General features: G+C 37.1%; 2 protein-coding genes across 4 annotated transcripts in view; both read right to left on the bottom strand.

Annotated features, from left to right (window-relative positions):
• Positions 1 to 23,831, bottom strand: part of LOC134752804 (diacylglycerol kinase 1) — a 171,514-nt gene that overhangs the window by 62,590 nt on the left and 85,093 nt on the right. The window lies entirely within an intron of this gene.
• LOC134752742 (uncharacterized) lies at positions 1,769 to 2,657 on the bottom strand. The gene is made up of 2 exons (XM_063688430.1): positions 2,310 to 2,657; positions 1,769 to 1,995 (listed from the first exon to the last, which is right to left on the bottom strand). Exons 1-2 carry the CDS (start codon positions 2,645 to 2,647, stop codon positions 1,797 to 1,799), a joined length of 537 nt encoding a protein of 178 aa, XP_063544500.1. The 5' UTR covers positions 2,648 to 2,657; the 3' UTR covers positions 1,769 to 1,796.

Below are 23,831 nucleotides of genomic sequence, written 5' to 3'. Positions count from 1 at the left end.
AAAATCATCACTTTGTTTGGCCAGTGATGATTTGTACCCAGTGTTTAGTCATGGGGCAGTCCGCGCGTTCAGCGAACGTGCTCAGGATGGTGTTGGAGCTGCCGCGCACTCTGTTCAGCAGAGACGTACAATATACTTACCTTGTAGTAGAGTAGTAGTAGTAAAACTCTTTATTGTACAAAAAGAAACATAAAACAAGAGAAAAACGCATCATCCATACTAATCCATATCCATACTAATATTATAAATGCGAAAGTCTGTCTGTCTGTCTGTGTGTTACCTCTTCACGCTTAAACCGCTAAACCGATTTAGTTGAAATTTGGTATACAGATAGTTTCAGTCCCGGGGAAGGACATATGATACTTTTTATCCCAGAACTCACCCCTCAAGGGGGTGAAAAGGGGGGGGTGGAAATTTGTATAGGGAATCAATAACCGCTGAACCGATTTAGATGAAACTTGGTATGGGGATAGTTTGAGCTGTGGGAAAGGATATAGAATAACTTTTATCTCCGAAATCATCCCTTAAGGGTGTAAAAAATGGGGTGAAAATGTATAGTGTGGACCAATTTGGGGGTGAAAAGAGGATGGATTGAAAAGCAGATTTGTTTAAGAATTAAGGTACCTACCCAAATTACTAATTCCACGCAGACGAAGTCGCGGGCAAAAGCTAGTTTGTCTATAAAAGTAAACCTTAGCAAAGTGTGCTATCTCTTTCTAATCCACAGCTTAGGCCGGTTTAAGAGAGAAATCTGGTAGTGCTACTGGTAATAGGCTGTTTTAATACAAAAACAAATTTTAATATTTTTTAATTTTGAGTTAACTCCGTTTATCTGCCTAATGAAATAAAAAGCCTCGAAGGAAATACTTTTAAAAGATGCTTATAAAACTTTTTAATAGACAGTCTTCTACAACCTAAAAGAATTTTATGACTGTAAACCTAAATGTATATTAAAATTTAGTTTAAGATTACTTAGTTTAAGATAAAATAAATTGTATGCCCGAAAAGGGTAAAACTGTTGATAGGTACTCATAAAAAAATGTACCTAGCTATACTTCTTGTACCTACACAGTTTACACAATAACCATTTCTGATTCTGATTATCACACTTAATTTAAAAATATAAAACGAAAAATACAAATCGGTTCATATTGTTTTATGAACCGATTTGTATTTTTATAAAAAAACATACAATCGAATTGTGAATGTGAACCTTTTGGAATATTGAAGTCGGTTAAGAATAAAACAACAGGTTATAATTTAAAACTAATACGGGACTTAGTCGCGTACAAACTTACGTTTATTTATGGCCTGACGTTTCGAACGTGACGTTACGTTCGTGGTCACAGGCAGACAATGCAATCACAAACAGGACACAATCACAACACACACACACACACACACACACACACACACACACACACACACACATAGAAATCTCTCGAAAGTAATTAGCAAATGTAAGGGGGAAAAAACATCCCGCCACATACCATTGGATGTCGTGAGTGTTGTGTGTAGGCAAAGTGACAACCCTAGCGTACAAGTTAATAATCAAGATCAAGTGCGGGTAGTTCGCAAAACCCGCGCGGCAAGATGTTGATACAATTCCTCGCCAGTCTGCCTGTGACCACGAACGTAACGTCACGTTCGAAACGTCAGGCCATAAATAAACGTAAGTTTGTACGCGACTAAGTCCCGTATTAGTTTTAAATTATGAGTGAAAATAGTGTTAGTTTAAATCAGTATAAAACAACAAATTATATGGCTTGTATATTATAGTCGTATGTTACACATCGCTATGTTCGATCCATAGACGATCTCGTCCCATTCTCGACACCCTCATATTCAATGTCTGCATTCGTCCCATTGTTTACGTCGTATTCGTCACTGTAATATTCGTCGGACGCGTTGCTTTTGGATTCATAGTCATTTCTTACTTTGTCGGAGAATCTTTCAAAAAGGTAGCCGCGACGGTCCGTGCAATTTATTACGTTTCTGCAATTAAATAAACAGTGTGAAAAAAAAACCGGCCAAGTGCGTCGGACTCGCGCACGAAGGGTTCCGTACCATTACGCAAAAAACGGCAAACAACGTTTGTTGTATGGGAGCCCCGCTTAAATATTTATTTCATTATGTTTTCATCATCATCTGTGAAAATTTCCGCTGTCAAACTATCACGGTTCATGAGATACAGCCTGGTGACAGACGGACGGTACGGAGTGAAACAAGTCGAGCGTTTTTCGACTTAAAATACGGGAGTATTAATATATTATGTTACACGTGAATATTAAAATATTATATACACAAACCTGAAATTACTCCCAACATTAGCATAATCTTTCTTTGTAAGTTTATTCATTTTAATAAACTCCATATACGTCAAGTCAGCATACGGCCCAATCACAGCAAACCAGGCCCCAGGAAGATTCTGATTAATCGCATTTATTCTCACTAAATTATCTACAAATATTTTATATTTATTTTTCTTCTCCTCCTCTGTGTAAACCTTTTTGTAATGATTTTGAAATTCCTTGAATAGTTGTGGAGCCATTTTCAAATCATAGATATGTTCCTGTTTTTTGGTGAATTGTAATTGAAAGGTTACAGTGAAATATACAGTGACAAAAAATACGAATGTCAGCTTCATTGTTTCGAAACATAATTCTATCTGCGTTCAATTACGTGTCGAAATCAATTAGTTTCAATTCGGTGTTTTAATTGGAATAAATATTGAACATTGTCATAGATTACCTTACACTTTAAGTAGTACCAAATATTGTATAAATAGTAGATAGGCATATGATTGTAAAGGTTTGTAACCTTAACAGCCGTTTTATCAGTAACTGGCAACAGCCACGTTTTGAATTTAGAATCGTATCGCCCTGTCAAATAGAAAGGGGGTGCGTGTTCTGGATTCCTGAAGAGGCAGCCGTCTAAGCTAGTCATCATGGAGACTATATAAAGGAACCAAATCTCTATGTATGAAAAGTATCCATCAAAAAACAGTAATTAGGCGGCGCCACCATACACCGAAATACTACCAAAAACAGCCTACGTAATTTGGTCGTGTTATTTGTTGCCTTATATGGTTCATGTTATACTCATGTACCAGAGACTAACTAGCGCCACCGGAGAGATTAGGAACTATTATTTAAAGCTGAAAGCTGGTCACTTTTGCAATAGTTCTGCCATAAGAGATTGTCGTCTTTCTATACCGTCCGTACTAGTCATATTTAATTGTTATTTAGCTAACCAGTATGAAAAGAATATATATACAGATTGAAGAAGTGCGTTTAAATATCTACCACATATTCCCTAATAGGCGTATCCCCTTTACAATATCTACTGCTTTATGACGACCGGTCTGGCCTAGTGGGTAGTGACCCTGCCTGTGAAGACGATGGTCCCGGGTTCGAATCCCGGTAAGGGTATTTATTTGTGTGATGTGCACAGATATTTGTTCTTGAGTGATGCAGGGTGGCTAAAAATAAGTGCAAGTTTCGAACGTGACGTTACAGGGGATTTCGTCTTCGTGGAATCCAGTGATTAGCAAATGTAAGAGGGAAAAAACATCCTATCACATACCATCGGATGTCGTGAGTGTTGTGTGTAGGCAAAGTGACAACCCTAGCGTACAAGTCAATAATAGTCAAAGTAATAATCAAGATCAAGTGCGGGTAGTTCGCAAAACCCGCGCAGCAAGAAGATGTTGATACAATTCCTCGCCAGTCTGCCTGTGACCACGAACGTAACGTCACGTTCGAAACGTCAGGCCATAAATAAACGTAAGTTTTTACGCGATTTAGTCCCGTGTCAGTTTAAAATTATGAATCTTATGGATATTTATGTCTGAATTAAATGAAATTGATTTGATAAAGTTACCAATAACGATAACTCAGTCGGCTGTCAATTCGCGGTTAAAATAGTTTGTGTTAAGGTCAGTTTAATAAAACAATCCAATGATCCAACAAGCTTTGTATTCACGTACACTCCGACATAATCAAGTAACTTAACCTCTAATCACAACGTTTGGCTATTACCATAGAGTAACTTATACTAGAGCGGTACTGTCATAGTAAATTTTGTAACCCCAGTAAATTCACTGCCATCTGTCGACACACTTTAAAACTAAAAATAAATATTTATAAAAATACGATAAAATGTATTTAAATATGGATAAATTATTTTTTATTTGCATTAATTATTTTTATATGATTTTGACCCATGTTCTTTTACTGGTATGCATTAAAATTATAAATAACAAACGAAACAGTCAACGCCCTCTATACGAGTGTAGGCCAAAACTAGTGGCGCCATCTGATCGAGAATCAAATTTTCTTGATTTTCGAGGCACGTTTTTTCCTTAGACTGTATCCATCTATTACGGAGTTATATCTATCTTTGCTATTACAATATGACAACTCGATCTGCACTCGTTCGTAGTCTCCCTCGTTCTGCCTCCCAATCGTAGTGCCATTTTCCGCCATCTTGCCTCACCGGAAGCGTTACGATTTAAAATGGTGCGACCAATTGGACCGCGAGCCAGGCGCAAATTTCGTCAGTCATCGCCTCCCGGGCGAAAACTCGTATAGTGGTTAATGGCTGTGTATGATGAACCCTCGTGAACGTCAGCTGCCGCTCCGTTGGTGGGGTCAGGAATGGCAGCTACCGAAACGCGTAACACGGTCTTTCCACCGCGATACGACCGGCTGACGATTTGTTTTATTAACAATAGCATCTAAACTATCATCTGACAAAGTATCAAACGGGAGGCGATGACGCCGATGACTGAAAAGAATTTTCTTTTTTACATGTTCATGTGACCAGCTGACGGTCTTTCCACAGCGATACAATCGGCTGACGATTTTGTTTACTCACAATAGCATCTAAACTATCATCTGACAAAGTATCAAGCGGGAGGCGATGACAAAAAAATTTTTATAGACTTTATTTGCTGCCATTCCTTAACCCACCAACGGAGCGGCAGCTGACGTTCACGAGGGTTCATCATACATAGCCGTTAACCACTATACGAGTTTTCGCCCGGGAGGCGATTGGTCATGGAAATCTGTTCCTGGCCCGCGGTCTAAATCGGGAGCCAGCTCGAAATGTCAAATACTCACATCCGTTATTAATTAAATGAATATATTTTGATAAACAGTCTTAACACTGTTTATCAAAATATACAGAAATTTAAAATAGATATTTTAATAATTAATTGTGACTATAAAATGCTAACATTTGTACCTCTTTGTGGCTATCAAATTACCACTGCAAAAGTCAGCGTGTAAAGGCCCTTATGGATATGCGATGTAGATTAACACGAAATTGAGCCATAAAATTAATTTCATTATTGATTTCGATTGGCTGCCAGCCAAACGACAATTAATTAAATTTCAAATTCACCAGCGACACATTCATTAAGCGAATTAGCGAAGGTTAGGTACAATATAGGTGGGTATGGTTTGTTTGATTTTGCTAATAAACGTAGTAATTGCTAATTAACAATTTTGTGAAGTTAAAATTTTTTTTTATTTAAACTTTATTGCACATAAAATTATAAGGACAAATGGCTGACTTAATGCCATAAGGCATTCTCTACCAGTCAACCACTGGGCTAAAAAGAGATAGTTGTTAGGTGCAGGATTAATACTCGAAAAATTAAAACGATAATCGCCACCTACTATTTACAAAATAAGTATTTACAAAGTAAATACTAATTAATATACTATGAATTCATAAACTTAAACATATACTTTATATGATGTACTTCAAAATATCTACATATATACATACATTATACATGTACCAATTTAGCTGTTTGCGGTGACTTTAAATTATGAGAAAATTAATGGGTTTAATTAGCATTAATATTTCGGGTATTAACGAATCACTACTCACTAAACAGGATATAATAGGATAGAGCGGTACTGTCATAGTACATTGTAGCCACAGTAAATTCACTGCCATCTATCGATACACGATTAAAACAAAAAAAAATGTATAAAAATACGATGAAATGTCATCATTCGCTTGCCCTTGTCCCATTCACTTGGGGTCGGCGCAGCATGTCTTTTTCTTCCATACATCTCTGTCACCCGTCATCTCATCATTCACTTGCGTTAGTTTCATATCATCTTTCACACAGTCCATCCACCTTTTCCTCGGTTTTCCTCTCCTCGTACCTCCCTCCACATTCATTCTTAATACCTTTCTCGTCACATGACTTACCATAAAAATAACATAAAATGTATTTATATACATATGGATAAATGTTTTTTTTTTATTTGCATTAATTATTTTAATATGATTTTCACTGATATGATATGCGTTAAAATTGTTACATACATAACAAACGAAACCGTCAACTCTATTCGAGAGTAGGCCAAAGGTAATGGCGCCATCTGTTCGAGAATCAAATTTTCTTGATTTTAGAGGCCCGTTTTTTCCTCAGACTTCTATAGAAGAACAAATACTAAAAACAGAATAAAATAAATATTTAAGTGGGGCTCCCATACAACAAACGTGATTTTTTTGCCGTTTTTTGCGTAATGGTACGGAACCCTACGTGCGCGAGTCCGACTCGCACTTGGCCGGTTTTTTGTAGTAATCTACAAGTATGAAATAACTAGTCTGTTCATTAAATTAGCCTTGAAAAGACAGATGGGCGTCAAATTCCATCGCCAAGGAATAACCGCCTCGTCAGCGCGTCAAATTGGCCGCCATATTTCATGGCGTGTCTAATCGTTACGCGTAACGAGATACCCGTGGATGTCCTTGTAACTGGGAATCGAATCGGAGAAATTCATTACTAGGCCGATTTTTATTTTGTTGTTTTTAGGGTTCAGTACCCAAAGGGTAGAAACGGGACCCTATTACTAAGACTCCACTGTCCGTCTGTCCGTCTGTCCGTCCGTCTGTCCGTCTGTCCGTCTGTCCGTCTGTCCGTCTGTACGTCTGTCCGTCTGTCTATCTGTCCGTCTGTCCGTCTGTCAGTCTGTCACCAGGCTGTATCTCATGAACCGTGATAGCTAGACAGTTGAAATTTTCACAGAAGACGTATTTCTGTTGCCGCTATAACAACAAATACTAAAACCAATAAAATAAATATTTAAGTGGGGCTCCCATACAACAAACGTGATCTTTTTGCCGTTTTTTTGCGTAATGGAACCCTTCGTGCGCGAGTCCGACTCGCACTTGGCCGGATTTATTGTCAAATTTCAATTAAAGTTGTTTAATAGGTTTGAATAGAAATCTATGACTACTACTAATTTACCAAATGTCCTAAAAGATCTGTCTATACGAAAACGTGTGGAATTTCCGTATTTAAATTCAAAGGGAAATTACATACTTACCTACATTTTGATTTCGATTGAGCAATCTCAAGGACCGTAACAAGTAAAATTTTAATCGGCGTCCAAAATTAGTTTAGTCCCATAGCCGCCAGTCAGGCGCCACAGTCGTACACAAAATGAAAATGCCTTACGTAAGGGTCATTCCCATTCCTACCTAGAAAACTCTTTTATGAGTCGAATAGATATTGAATCAACAGTAATAAAAATAAACCCTTAATGTCCAAAACAGAAGTGCGTCGTTAAGGGAATATTACTGACGTGCTTGGGTAAAATGGCCTATGTCTAAAATAGGAATTTTTTTATTGAAGAAAAAGTAATTTAGTATTATTCTCTCCTATACTTAAAAAAAAACGGAACCCTTGTAGGATCGCTTTGTTGTCCGTCCGTCCGTCTGTCTGTCAAGACGCTTAAAGTGGCTGATGATGTGAACCGTTAAAAATATATGGAAAACAGGTCTGTTGCAAAGACCGGCGTAAAATGGCGTATTATGCGAGAAATCGTATTAAACGTGATCGTATTAACTGTATTACAAGAAGTAGAAAAAAACGAATGTCGCTTACGGACGCTATAAATATGTACTGAACACACTTCTATTGTAAAGAGAGTGAGTATAAAGCGAGGGTTAGACTAGCAAGAACTTGCATCCAATTTTCATTACATTGCGGTATCTTCATAAACATTTTGAATGCAGTTTACTTCAGTTGTCAGCAATGTAACGTAAATTGCATGCAAGTTCTTGCTAGTCTAAACCTCGCTTTAGAGTGCGTGTTCAGATATTTTTGAGCACCTCGGGCACACCGATATATCTGATGGCGACTGTACATCGCTTATAAATCCTTATCAGCTGAATTTTGGTCAGTAAACATTTCTTGCTAAATCAAAGATAGGCCCTTTTAGCGCACGGAATATAATATAAGGCGTGCTATAAGTTTAAGGAGACTATAAATTGCTTTTTATAGTTATATCCTTCGGGTATTGGGCAGTGACGGAATACAGAGTAGCCTTAAGGCAGTAAATAGGGCGAAGACGAGTCAATACTGCTAATGGTGTGATAGATAATCATTTAGAGTACATATGGTGCTCCATTACGACACCCTGTGCTATAATAAGCACATTACGTAACTACGTCGAAAATTTAAACGGCCATATGTACTGTAAAACGTTGCACGATACACATACGAATAGGTATTCGTTGCGAATTTCCGACTTGTATCGTACCTACTTAAATAACTTAAAGCATTGTTAAATTCAAGTTCAGTTCAATTAAGATTTGACAACTCGTTGTGGTTTTAAACTGGTTTTACTTATTTTCTATAAAACCAGTCGTATTATACGTAACATTATAATTATGGTACATGTACCATTTTTCAAGCCCGTGTACCATGTCAAATTTGAGGGGTGTCCAATTGTCCATAACGTACCATAATTTTACGCAGTACATTTTTGGACGTTTGTATGGGGTACCATATTTTTTTCTCGACCTTCTATTGAGTACCATATTTTTTTGCAAAACTGTACCATAAATTTGATGTTGTGATGAGTCAATTCTTGTGGGTTAACATATAATTTCAACTTTTTTTTACATAATAACAAAAATAGTTATTTTCGATACAAGTGCGGAAAAGAGGAAATTCGAAACGAGTGGCGATAAATAAAAAACACGACCGCATGGAGTGTTTTAAATCGACACGAGTTGCGAATTACCTATTCGCACGTGTATCGAACAACGTTTTACACTACATATGGCCCTTTAAACTTTCGACATATGCACAAAAAGTGCACTTTACGCACTAGTGCGAGAAAGTAGCACCATATGTACTGTAAAAGACATGGCATCAGATCGGTTTGTGACGAGTTGGTATTACCACGTCACCATATTGCTGAATTTCGAGGTAGCTTCAAATATACAGCAACGAAATGCTGGAATAATATACCTCCACCCCTCAAAAACTTAAATATAGGTACAATAAGTAGTTTTAAAGTGCGGTTTAAACAATATCTTTTAGCAATACAAAACTCGCTACCTCTTGGTACTAGACCCACGCCGTCATATTTAAAATAATTATATCTATGCACCTTATGTCTTTATTTATTTTTATCTATATTAAGTATTTTTGCACTCATATCTATCTATCATAAGCTTATATACTTCCTTTAATACATATGTAACTATTAAATTCTGCTTACACACTATACCAGCAATTGTTCTGTCCAAATTCTAAAACATAGTTTACACTCATACATACATGTTAACATAATTCTAAGCCATTTAGTTTTCGACTAACAGCGAGTAAGGGATAATGTATCAAGGGTCTGACTGAAAACCAGCGTTGTAGTAAATACACTGCAACATTATGCTGAGGCAAGTTCCTATTTAACACGCATGAATATTTCTCTCTGATGTGCAACTCAATTTCTTAGTTTTGTAAGTCTAAATTTAAGGTTTATCTGTAAAAAATGTACTATGCTATCTGTTAACTCTGCCATTTCATGTGATGTTGAATAAAAATGTTCTATTCTATTCTATTCTATTCTATTAAAAGAGTTTATCTACTCTTTAATAGTATTTAGACCGCATGCGTAGATAAATGAAGATTTGCGCAATTGTTATATGAATTTGAATGTTATTAGATAAAGCTGGAGAGGGCAATATTAAAGCGAGATACGTTATCCGTCCTGATATTGTACGGACCTGATGGCTTTTTGATTCCATGGCACAATTAACAAAATTAGGTCAAATATAATATATCTATGTATGTGTGTTTTCCATATAATATATTTATGTATGTGTATTAGATAGCAAATAATACACCGTGTTATTTTTGATTTCCGTTAATTTTAAGGGGAGATTCTTCAGGTTAAATAAAGGTTAAATAAAGTTAATTTCTCTAAGAAACTCTTACAGTTTTTGAGATATCCAATAAATAAATTTAATTGCTGAGCCTGTGTAAAAGATTCTTCATTGCCTTCAAATTTTATTTATTTTTTAAGTTTCGTCAGTAAAGAGTTATCCATTGGTAGCCACAAGAAGGTTACTGAGGTGAGTTAGTTTGACAATTCCGACATTACCTACTTTTCTTTCATTATGTGTCACACTAACTTTTACGTAACTCTAAAAGACCTTTTACAATGCAATATTCATTTATTTTGTATGAAAAAGGAAAAAAATATTTTTTTTCGAATTTTACAAAAAGCGATATACCAGGTAGCTTCTATTAATGTACCAAGCAACGTGTCGAATTTAACGAAAAAAAAAACACGGTGTATATATAGCTACTTACATAATTATAAACCCCAATATACGTATATTAAATACGTACATTAAAAAAAAATATACCATTATCCAAAATCCGATCGCTCTCTAAAATTGTGTCACATATATTGTAAGTATTGTAACTAGCCCTAGCACAGGCCCCGGTCTTTTTGGGCTGTTACTGCACACTATGTCTTTAAACGCTGGCTTAAATTAAAATGTATAATTAGAAATAGTGAAAAGTTTGTTGTATATATTTAATGAATAAATATGAAGAAAAAAAAAATAAGCTTTTAAATTCAAAAAATTCAAAATTCGTTTATTTGTAACAAGATTTTTCCTGTGTCGAATCCTCCTTCTAAGTTTAACACTTGTGTTAGGAGGTATTCGCTCTTTCATACAAAGGTGATAAAATGAAAAATAAGTTGACAATATTAAAACTAAAACTAAACATTAAAAGTAGTGAGTTCTAATGGAAGTTTTTTTAGTATTTTTCCTCCGCTATTAATATACAAACAAACATTTTATTACCGTCAAATAAACATTGCATAAACCCCGCTTTGATAGTATTTATAATGTAAATGACCATGTTATTAAATCACATTTAGAAACGGGTCTATCGCGAATTTATTTTGTTACCTTTATTTACCGACGTTTCGACACAGGTTTCACTGGTCGTGGTCGCGGCTAACTGACGTCCCAGCAAAATGTCAAAACAGAGATTTGTGTGACCATGTTAGCCTAAAATCGTATATGACCTGAAGAGTCGCATTTATATATTTGGCCCCGTTCAAAATCCATCCGGTATATCAATGATACATTATAATACAAGTGACTTTTTCCCTTAGGAACAGTCACGGAAGCTATTATGATGTCGCAAACATATCCACTCAACAGATGTGGATAAATTAAATTACTCTTCTGAAACACTCGAAAGCGTCGAAACCGGGTTGCTTTGTATGGAAAGAAAATTAGTGTTGTAGGTACTGGTCTTTCTAGCCGGCATTTAAAGAATGACGTTTTTACGAAACTCTGCGCTTATAAACTTCAGTCTTTTAAGTCCTGAGTCGAGTCCTGAAGGAGCTTAAAAAATCATAATTACCTTAATAAATTGAGTCTTTTTTTAAGCGCAACTCAAAAGGACTTGGAGCCTCCGAATAAATACTCCGAATTTTTTTATTGATGTTATGTAAATAACAAAAAATAACCATGAATTTTACATGATGACAATGCATTTCGATTTTTTTGTAAAAAACCTGAAAGTTCTTTGAAAAGGACTCAACTGAAAAACTCGGGTCTCTAACAAGTTTGTCGTTTTATATACAGGTTGGCTAAAAAATAGTGCATTCCCGTTGCCAGGGAGGTTTTGGGATTATACTGAGCAACTCTTACTATGGAACCAACCGCGAAATCGCGAAAAAAATTATACCTTCCCATAGAAAATGGACCAGCCAAAATGTATGAAACAGCCAAATTTTTTTTCGCGCTTTCGGGGTTGGTCCCATAGTAAAAGTTGCTCAGTATAATCCCAAAACTTCCCTGGTAACGGGAATGCACTTATTTTTTAGCCACCTTGTAAAGGGGCCCACTGACTATCAGTCCGCCGGACGATATCGGCCTGTCAGTAAGAACAAAAATTTGACAGTTCCGAACAACTAACAGGCCGATATCGTCCGGCGGACTAATAGTAGTGGGCCCCTCAAGTATAAGTCGAGTCTTGACTTAATTATAAGTCTGAAATACTGAGTCGAGTCACAGGTCACAGGACTCGAATCTTAACCAACACTTAGAGCCACAAGCACCAATACACTACCCGGGGTTAAACGGTTAAACCTGGAGTTACCATGACACTGGGTTAACGGTTTAACCAGTTACGCCCGGATTAGTGGGATAGTGCAAGCGGCGTTAAGTGAGTCGTTTTAATTGTGTTTGAGTGTACGATACTGACGTTGACGTAAAGGCTCAACCTTGTTTATGATAATCCCTTAATTGGGTACGTGTTGAGTTGAGAGCTTATGAACGGTTCCCTAGAAAGGGGTCCGACTCATTCGTGCGTAACTTTCAATATTGCCGCAAACCCTGTAGCCTTACCACGAGCTTTTCACGAACTTTTTATATCGCGCTCGCACTAATAGCTAGCTATTAGCTAGCTAGTACGATCAAATGTATACAAACGGCCCGATTCGAACTTTAACATACGTCAAATATTAGGTCTAGATACGATATGGATCGTAATGTCAGTGTCAAAAGTGACGTTTTTGTTTGAAAAAACGTCACTTTTGACACTGACATATCCGATCCGATCCGGGTCTCTATTGTTTCCCATAAAGCTGTAAGACTTGTAAGTCATAATGTATTGTTTGTCCACATTTTCGTTAGTCATAATTTGTTTTTTCTCAGAAACGCGTAACTTAAGGATTGCCATAAAACAAACCTAACCTAACCTACCTACCTTACGACAATCCTGAAAAGTTAACGGTTTCAGAACTATGACTAATGATAATCTGACAATCATTACATTATGACTTTCAATAATTACGTCAAACAAAGGGGCCCCATGCGATCCATATCGTATCCAGACTTAATTCGACGTATTTTAACGTTCGAATCGGGCCGAAAGTAAGTTATGCACACGCTAGCGAAAATGTCAGTGTTATGTCAGTGACAAGCTCGTGGTACGGGTACTGGAGGCTAATTCGAACGGACATTTTGATATCTAAATGATGTCATGCGGTTATCCTTCGCGCGTGCATTTCTCTCGTAGGTAATTGTCCGTATGTTTTCAATTGACCCTGCTTAGCTGGAGACCCACGAATCCCGATAGGTGAATTTATTTTTATGAGCCAAATAGCGAAAACCGTAGATGACTACAAAAAGTAAAGTAAAAATTTATTTGTTAACAAATGAAATGAATAAACAATTACGAGGTCAACGCCTGTACCGCTGCCGTGAGTTAAAATTGTGACTATTTCACATTTTATGACTATATCCTGTCTACCTATATATCTAATGTACTCGTGTTGAACCCACTGCGCGTTTTCCCGATTCGCGCTTAACTTTTATTCTCCACACGTCCTCAATTTAAGCATAACAAGAATGTAATAAGGTATGCATGGAAGCCCCAGTCCTTGGCAGATGCTTTAATCTGACACGTGTCGTATCAGTCGTCATGTGTCCGGAGCTATTAAAGTAATAAGAATGCAATAAGGTATGCATGGAAAGCTCAGTCCATGACAGATGCTTTGATCTGACACGTGTCGTGTCAGAGTCGACATGTGTCCGGAGCTATTAAAACTATAAGAATGTAATAAGGTTTGCATGGAAAGCTCAGTCTGGCAGATGCTTTAATCTGACACGTGTCGTAGTCGTCATATGTCCGGAGCTATTAAAGTAATAAGAATGTAATAAGGTATGCATGGAAAGCTCAGTCCTTGACAGATGCTTTGATCTGACACGTGTCGTTTCAGAGTCATCATGTGTCCGGAGCTATTAAAACTATAAGAATGTAATAAGGTTTGCATGGAAAGCTCAGTCTGGCAGATGCTTTAATCTGACACGTGTCGTAGTCGTCATATGTCCGGAGCTATTAAAGTAATAAGAATGTAATAAGGTATGCATGGAAAGCTCAGTCCTTGACAGATGCTTTGATCTGACACGTGTCGTTTCAGAGTCATCATGTGTCCGGAGCTATTACAATTATTAAAGTAATAAGAATGTGAAAAGGTATGCATGGAAAGCCCAGTCTTTGGTCGATGCTTTGATCTGACACGTGTCAGCGTCGTCTTGTATCAAGAGCAAACCCCGTTATCACTATTGATTGTAATTCATTGAAAATCAGGGTATATATCTACCGTAGCTGGGAACCATAATTTCACCGTTTGTGCCCAACTTCGCCCAAGTAAATGATGGGTTAAAATTATAATAAATTATGTTACCTATATACGGAGTATACTTTTTAATAATGAAAGTCATTAAAATTTATTTTCTGGTTACACGTAGTCATAAAAAAATATTTTACATAATGTAGACAAGTTTAGTAATTTTTTTCTGTATTTTTTACATTGAATTTAGCTAAATTTAAACAACGCAGACTAGTTAGTTTATATTTAAATATAAACTATAATATATAAATATATATTATAGTTTATATTGAAATATATTCAATTAATCGAATTGTATTTTATTTAAGTGTAAGAGCGTTTTCATATTGTTTTTTAAATTGATTTCGACAATCCAGACTATCAAACTACTCAATCCAGATATAATTTATCTATGACTTACACAACCGCTACGTCACTCAAATTGTCTATGACGTCATATCTCCCATCCTCTTCCCTCATGACGTCATCGCTATCGACATACTTTAACGCCCCACTTGAAATCATACTTAAACTGAATCGCATTAAGGCTCAAAATAGATCAACTGCGCTTTCCCTAACTGACGTCATGGATTGTAACGGTCGAAATGAATAAGTGAATTTCGACTTACAACGTAAGAGATAAGGTTCGTTTTTGTGTGTGTTCTATTTTTAGAAGTAAGCATTTTTGATGTAGTAAGTTCAGGATATATGGGTGGTACACACCGTTTGTACAGTTTTGGTGAAAGGTCAGAATGTGTACTGATTTTGTTGTGAGTTAGGTCGTTTTGGTTCTGAGTGCTTGTGGTTCCTTCTTACACAGTTGGTGATATCGATATAGCTGACATTTTCGCCTATAAGTAGCCTATATGTGACGTTTTCAGACAAAAGGCACCAATAGAGATTGATAACAGTTGATCCTTTTTTGTATGTAGACAAACACTTTTGCCTAAAAACAGGATATACATGGTGTTTTTATTGAATTCCGTTAACTTCCAGGTATGGCTAAGTTAGAATAAGTAATAGTATTATCAATATTATCATACAGAACGGCCACGCACCGCTCGCCCCGACTCGAATTACCTCGCCCCGCGACAGATTGACGGCCGTTTGCCGAACGCTCAGTACTGTTTTTAAGGGGATCCCATGCCCCAATGACCTTCGATTTGAACCCCTTAGTTTTCTAATGTTTTTTGTAGCTTCTCATATTAACAGCAACGGATTTTAGCAATATAGTATCCCATATTTACTTCAAAGTTCATTGTTTTCGAAATATTTGGCATCAAAGTTGAACAATTTTAGGCCAAAAAACTGGTTTTCTGGCCATAACTTTTGTGTTAATTAGTTTAAAATTAAACCTTAGACAAATTTTTAGAGACGTCTAAGACGAACCCAAATATGTAGATTTTGTATAAGTAAGATCTTTCACAGCAATCGAGATACGAAAAAAGTGTTTTTTTAGACAATGTTTAAAACAATCATAAATAAATAAGTGTTCATTTTTTTCACAATCCGGCAGACAAAAATGGAGATAAAAGATTGAAGAACCGATAGCCGCTTGTCTTATAATTCTATATAGTGCAAAAGTAGGAGATACGATTCAAAACTTGTCAAAAATCGATGAAAACCTCAGGTAGCCCCTTAAGCAACTTACACTGTGACGCATGCCGCGTGTACATACGTGCCGTTCACACATAGAAACGCAAGTGATTTTTGATGTATAGCGTGTCCGCCCTGTGGCTAAGTACATAATGTACTTACATTTAAGGAAACTAAATGGCATTAATTGGACAACAACTAGAACCTACCTAATAAATTTCACACTCGTTCACCTGCAATTTTAGCCATATCGCCATTATATCACAATCTAGTTTTATAATTTTTTATATTAAAGAAAAATTGGAAAAAAATTCACCGGCAAGACTCGAACTTGCGACCATTGGAACACCGGTCCAATCGCTACTGCCAACTGAGGTACGGAGGCCTACCAGATGTGTGCGAATCTTTCCATTCCTTCCCTTAATGCTTAAACGCCTTAAGGCGATTGGACCGTTGTTCCAATGGTCGCAAGTTCGAGTCTTGCCGGTGGTATACATTTTTCGATTTTTCCTATATAAAATTGTATACTCGCAGACGTTTCTGGTCGATAAAAAATTAGTCGAATATTATCTCAATAGGTATAGGTACGCAATAAAAGAGATTAAACCTTGTTAAACAGACAAGTAAAACAGCAATACAATGGATCTGCAGTTTACTTCAAATATTTACTGAAAGTTCGACACCATCCAATATGCAGCTGACACAGACCATTTACATGTTAGACAGAACATACCTAATACGCGTCGGGTGCTGCCATCTAGTAGCCGAAACCGAAAAATAACTATAAAAATAGCAATAGATAGGGACAAACACCAGAGAGAAGGAGATCACCATACGCATCCAAAACGCCCTGCGATACAGTGCAGCCCTCCATAAAGTGTTGAACACCAACCAACCGGGCTTCTCAGCAAACATATTAAGTTACGGATATATAAAATCGTTATACGGCCTATCCTTATGTATGGCTGTGAGGCCTGGCCCCTATTTCACCACGGTGACAGGTGCGACAATTGTCGACATCACTGTTACTGACGTCATAGGCCTCCAAAGGCTACGGTAACCGCTTACCATCGGACTGCTGGTTAAAAAAAAACTCCAGTATATCGCCAGTAAATAAGTACTTATATTCCGAAGCTAATGACAATTGTCACGAAATTTCGACACAACTCATTTCCTGTCAAGAATCCAGAGGGGCTGCAAGTGCGTTGTCACCGATGGGAAACCTACGCTCATTTGTCACCGATGGAAGAACCTACGCTCATTTGTTAAAGGTCGTATCGGTCCGGAAATACCGCGTGCGACAGTTCATTCCACAGTTCATGTTGCAGAGTCTATGAGATAGATCTATGTCAGCAGAATAAATGAGTTTCAGAACAAATACAAACAGTGTTTTCCCCCTTTACCCTTTAAAGCACGAACTTTTACCCCTCAAACGCAAGGACGTTTTCCGAATGCGATATTTGAGTTGTGAGTCGTAATACAGGGATGAAAATGCGTCATTTTTTAGGGTTCCGTACCCAAAGAGTAAAAACGGAACCCTATTACTAAGATTTCGCTGTCTGTCCGTCTGTCACCAGGCTGTATCTCATGAACCGTGATAGCTAGACAGTTGAGATTTTCACGGATGATGTATTTCTGTTGCCGCTATAACAACAAATACTACAATAAAAACAGAATAAAATAAATATTTAAATGGGGCTCCCATACAACAAACGTGATTTTTTTTGCCGTTTTTGTACGGAACCCTTCGTACGCGAGTCCGACTCGCAATTGGCCGGTTTTTGCATTATGCGATTCACGCTGACTGGTGCGTACGTAATGAAGTGAGTCGTGTGTTAGATTTCCGCCAAGATGATCGTCAAGGTCATTTCAAAACCAATTTCAAATCATAAAAAATTGTTAAACTGGAATATACTTCCGAAAAATCTCGGGTTGAACTTAGTAACAACACCCAAGATCGAAATTAAACTATCGTGAAACATATTTGAAAATATTTAGATCACTACGGTTACTCACTATTATTTTTAGTCGCTTTTGCATGTTTCGGACTCTTCGGGAGTCCTTCCTCAGGCACGAGTGTCCGCGGCGGCTCTACTCCGTGCACTGCCCGCCCAACACCCAAAATAACAGTTTTAAATTGCCAGCCGTCACAAAATGGAAATGATTACTGAATGGTCTGCCTGTAACCTCCTCATGCTTACCGCTGAACTAATTTTGATGAAATTTGGTACGAAGATAGTTGGAGGGCCGAGGAAAGCCATAGGATTTTAGTTTTTATCAATCATCAATTCATTATCATGATTCCACTTAAACGAAGTTGAGGACAGAAGCTATTAATATTTAAAATAATGTATTGTTTCAAAAATCTATTTAAGACACATTAATCAAATCCCTGTCACCCAATCACTTCCAGCACTTGATTCTAAACATTTTATCTTCGCTGCCAACCCTGTCACGCCACCAAATTGTTAAACTTCGACGATTAAAATTCAAAAGCGACACCCCTATTGTCCCGGACGAAGAATAAAATTTTGAAATTAATTTCTGCTTTATGCGATTTTACCTTGAAACGGGAATTGCTTTTAACTCAGATGTTTGTTTTATATTGAAAGGTCGGGGGTTCTATTTATTTAGGTTTTCGTTTCGTGCCAAAGTTAGAAACCAAGTTTTGGAATCAACTGTCTTTGTCTATGACATGACTGACTTTTTTTACCTATTTTTTACATGATAGGCAAAAAAAAGTTAGTCATGCATAGACAAACACAGTTGATCACTGTTCGATTTTGACAACTCTCAATATCGACCCATGACAACATGGTTTCATAAGTTTATCTGTTTCAGCTACGTTTGGAATGATCTATCGCCCCCTTATTTCACAAGAAAAGAGCGTACCTAGATACTCCTATCTTAAAAGCTGGCGATACACTTGCATTGCAACCCTCGTGATGTTGCAGGTATCCATGGGCGACGATTATTGCTTACCATCAGGAAATGCCATCGCCTGCTCGTTTGCCTTCTATATAAAAAAACTGTTTAATGTTTTTATAACATAATATTGTCTTCGGTTACCGCGATAGTTACTCATGAAATAAAACTATGAAAACGGATTATATCGCGTATATTGAATTTATAATACATCCCGACGTTTCGAACCCTTTACAGCGTTCGTAACACAGCGTTTTTATAACAGTTTTTTTGTTTGTTTTTTTTTTGAAAACCCGTACTTGACTTGTTACTTGGTAATTTAAAAAAAACCGGCCAAGTGCAAGTCGGACTCGCGCACCGAGGGTTCCGTACATTACACAATTTACACAACAGACGGACAGCGGAGTCTTAGTAATAGGGTCCCGTTTTTACCCTTTGGGTACGGAACCCTAAAAATGCTGTTTTGCATTTAGCATTTTATTTTAATTTTTTGATTAAGACATGCTAAATATTTTCAGTAATATCAAAGATAGATATAACTCCGTAATAGATGAATACAGTCTAAGGAAAAAACGTGCCTCGAAAATCACGAAAATTTGATTCTCGATCAGATGGCGCCACTAGTTTTGGCCTACTCTCGTATAGAGGGCGTTGACGGTTTCGTTTGTTATTTATAATTTTAACGCATATCAGTGAAAGAACATGGGTCAAAACCAAATAAAAATAATTAATGCAAATAAAAAAATCATTTATCTATATTTGAATACATTTTATCGTATGTTTAAAATCTTTATTTTTAGTTTTAAAGTGTGTCGACAGATGACACTGAATTTACTGGGGTTACAAAATTTACTATGACAGTAACGCTCTAGTATAAGTTACTCTATGTTAATACCTTCCAAAAAGCATCCGAGATTTTTTCTGCATAAATGCTTTATTTGGATTAAACTGAAAAACTACATCATAATCATAATCTAATCATAAAGTAATATTTATTGTGACTATAGGTATACAAAAAAGGTGTTACATTTCATAGGGACTAAAACCATAGCCTACCATCTTATTGGCGTACAATATTTTTTACTTAAAGCAAAGATAGATATAACTCCGTAATAGATGGATACAGTCTAAGGAAAAAACTTGCCTCAAAAATCACGAAAATTTGATTCTCGATCAGATGACGCCACTACCTTTGGCCTACTCTCGTATAGAGGGCGTTCACGGTTTCGTTGGTTGTTAAACAATTTTGACGCATGTTTGTCAAAATCATATTAAAATAATTAATGCAAATTAAAAAAATCATTTATCCATATTTAAATACATTTTATCGTATTTTTAAATCTTAATTTTTAGTTTTAAAGTGTGTCGATAGATGGCAGTGAATTTACTGTGGTTACAAAATTAACTATGACAGTACCGCTCTATCCTATTATATCCTCATTGCTTAAAGCTAAAAATACTATTTAATGTCAAAAGATAACATAATTAGTACCTATATTAACATAACATAACATAAATCATATTAACACCGATTCACATAACACTTTATTTTGGCTGCGCGTAATTTGAGCGAATCCCGGTTCTTTAACAGGGCCGCGACTCATACATTTTTAATTATAGCCCAATTCGGGAAAGCGTATTTTTGTGACACATTATGGATTACGTCGTATGAACTCCGCAGTTAAAATTGTCCGTGTCTGACCGAAGTTTTGATTTCGATTCCGGCAGACTATTACTTACTTACTGCTTACTGCTAGCCTTTCTCCGCAGACGTCTTGTCTGGTTGCCCTTGGCATAGGCCTCTCCCATATTCCTCCACGAGTCCCTGTCCAGAGCCTGTCTTCTCCAGAAGGCTCCAGCCTATTATATTATACCAATCTAACTTCGGACAGAGTGCTTACTGTATGTATCAGTTGTGTTACCAAAAAGATTATTATTTTCGTAGTCGATATCAGTGATACAGTGATACAGTGATACAGTGATACAGTACTTTATTGGTAAAAGAAACATATACAATTACACGTCATTTCATTACTTAATTACTATTTACATTTTAATATACTAATCTATCTAGCGTCAAGTAGCGGAATTATCAGTAAAGTACATGCTGATTGTAAAAAACTAACTACACTAAATTTATACAACTCCGGACATACAAAAAAACCGGCCAAGTGCGAGTCGGACTCGCGTTCCATGGGTTCCGTACATTACACAATTTAAACAATGTATTTTTTATGTGAATGTCTTTAAAAAACCCGTAGGAGTAGGATCAAAAACTAAGTAATTAAGTCCGACTCACGCTTGACTGCACATTTGTAATAGGTTTTCCGGTGATCTATAGGTAAAGATCTATTTTGTGTATTTTTTTCAAAATTTTTGACCCATTAGTTTCGGAGATAAAGGGGGGAATGGTCATTTTTTGCCTATTTTCTTGAATAACTTCTAAACTGTTTATCTTAAAATTATAAAATAAATAAATTTGAGATTCGCACAATGAGCTCTTTCATTTGATATATAGTTCGATAAACTTTATTTTTTAATTATCTCATTTACCCCCCAAAAGTGGCCCCCCTGTTTAAAATTAATTTGTTTACGTTACATGTCCATCTTTGGGTCACAAACTTACATATGTGTACCAAATTTCACCTTAATTGGTCCAGTAGTTTCGGAGAAAATAGGCTGTGACAGACGGACAGACAGAAAGACAGAAAGACAGACAGACGCACGAGTGATCCTATAAGAGTTCCGTTATTTCCTTTTGAGGTACGGAACCCTAAAAAACCGTAAGTTAAAACGGAGACCTTCACTTCTGCTCGGTCAATTAATACAATTTACCAATGGTTAGCTAAGATTATTTTTGCAGTCCATAAGGGTAGACGCAACTACAGATCAAGCTGCGGAAAGTATTCGAAAAATTGGAAAACTTTTCGGAAATTACAGGAAATTTAACAGAACAATAGACACTTTAATTTTGGAAATGGGAAATTTCGATTCCTACATTAAAATATAAAGTTTTCGAACCTTTTTAAGTGGAAATTACTTATGTACTTTGTTTTACAATATTTTCCAAGACCTACTGATCTGGTAGGTGCAACAAATGAGCTGTTGTGCTCAAATAAATATCACATAAAAAAAAAAAAAATACTCAGTGAGTACGTAGTATGAGACCTCTACGTGTTGACCGGCAGTAGACTTATAGGTTCCATCTAGTACGTAAGTGATCTATGTAAACATGTCATGAGGTTATCTGGGGACAGTGCCCCTACCAAATCGACCGAAAAAATACCACTGGCATAATATTATTTTTAACCGAAAAAAAAGGAAGCCCTGAAGTGCCTGAAACATTTTGCAGTAGGTATATTTACCAGTAACGTTATGAAATTGTATATTATTATTATTACATACAAAGGTCAGTACAGTAAGAAGAGCCTCGGCTTCGCCTCGGCCGACAATTACATGTGATCTGAAGAACTACCGCGAACCACGTTCGACGTGTTGCCTCTGTTGCACTTGTAAATTCGTACGTAAGTGTGACAAGGAGGCAACACGTCGAACGTGGTTCGCGGTAGACCTTCTGAAGCTTTTTTAGTCACTGGCCGAGGTGTGTACTGTGTATACTATTTTTCTGTCCGACGGAGCCGGAAAGTGGCAACTTCGTTTAGCGCAGTGGTCCAAAATTTGACGCTTTCCGGCCGGAGGCCAGAAAAATACTTTAACACATGGTTGACAATTTCCTTTTCAAATCACCTATTCGAAAAAAGGGATTTTTCTTCCCCGCTAAGAGGGATCAAAGTGGCATTTTTCTTCCCTGCTAGGAGGGATCAAAGTGGCATTTTACTGTACAGTCGCCATCAGATATATCGGAGCGGCCGAGGTGCTCACAAATATCTGAACACGCCTCTATTGTCAAGGCGTTAGGTGCGTGTGCAGATATTTTTCAGCACCTCGGCCGCTCCGATATATATGATGGCGACTGTACTAGGACACGATTTTTTTTTCTTTTTTGGCAAACTATATTTTTAGGATAAATAATATTTTGGAACATAATAATTTCTTTACTATGTGTCACATAGTAGCAAAATTATTTCATACCGCGCCGTTCCGCATTCGCGTCTCGTTCACCTACGTAATACCCCTTCCACACACTCGACGAGTGGCATGAGAAGTAGCAGGCAGTAGTGGGCACAGACGTACGTACGTTCGCTACGGACGAGTAATGTGGCCAGTGGCCACACTACCCGGGGTATTAAACACAGCGTGAGGGTTCGTTTTGTGGCTGAGGTGTTTGGTGGTGGATTGGGTTCTGGAGATGAAACAGTTCAAAGTAGATTTAAACTTTATAAAGTACTCACCCCATTAATATTTTGGAACATAATAATTTCTTCACTATGTGTCACATAGTAGCAAAATTATTTCACGCCGCGCCGTTTCGTATTCGCGTCTCGTTCACCTACGTAATAACCCTGCCACACACTCGACGAGTGGCATGGGAAGTAGCAGGCAGTAGTGGGCAGAGAGGTACGTACGTTCGCTACAAACGAGTAATGTGGCCACACTACCCGGGGTATTAAATACAGGTTTTTTTTTTGAACTTGACTTGGGCTCTATTGCACTATGGCAATTAGAGCGGTAGGACTGTGTGGGGGGATGGTATTATAGCCTGGGGAAAATCCAGGACCGTTCCGCATCACACGAGACGGTTTTGCTACACTGGAATACTCCTAAAGAGTTTTCGCTTCAGCGCAGATCGGTTGAGCGGTCTCAACCTGATCTGATGGGAAAAGGGAATCGAGCTAATGGGAGTTTTGTCGCTGGTTCGCTCCAACTTAATTAAACACAGCG

Source organism: Cydia strobilella, chromosome 25, assembly GCF_947568885.1.
Source record: "Cydia strobilella chromosome 25, ilCydStro3.1, whole genome shotgun sequence".
NCBI lineage: Eukaryota > Metazoa > Arthropoda > Insecta > Lepidoptera > Tortricidae > Cydia > Cydia strobilella.
The sequence above is the reverse complement of the archived record's forward strand: the minus strand, read 5'-3'. Positions and strand labels throughout refer to the sequence as shown.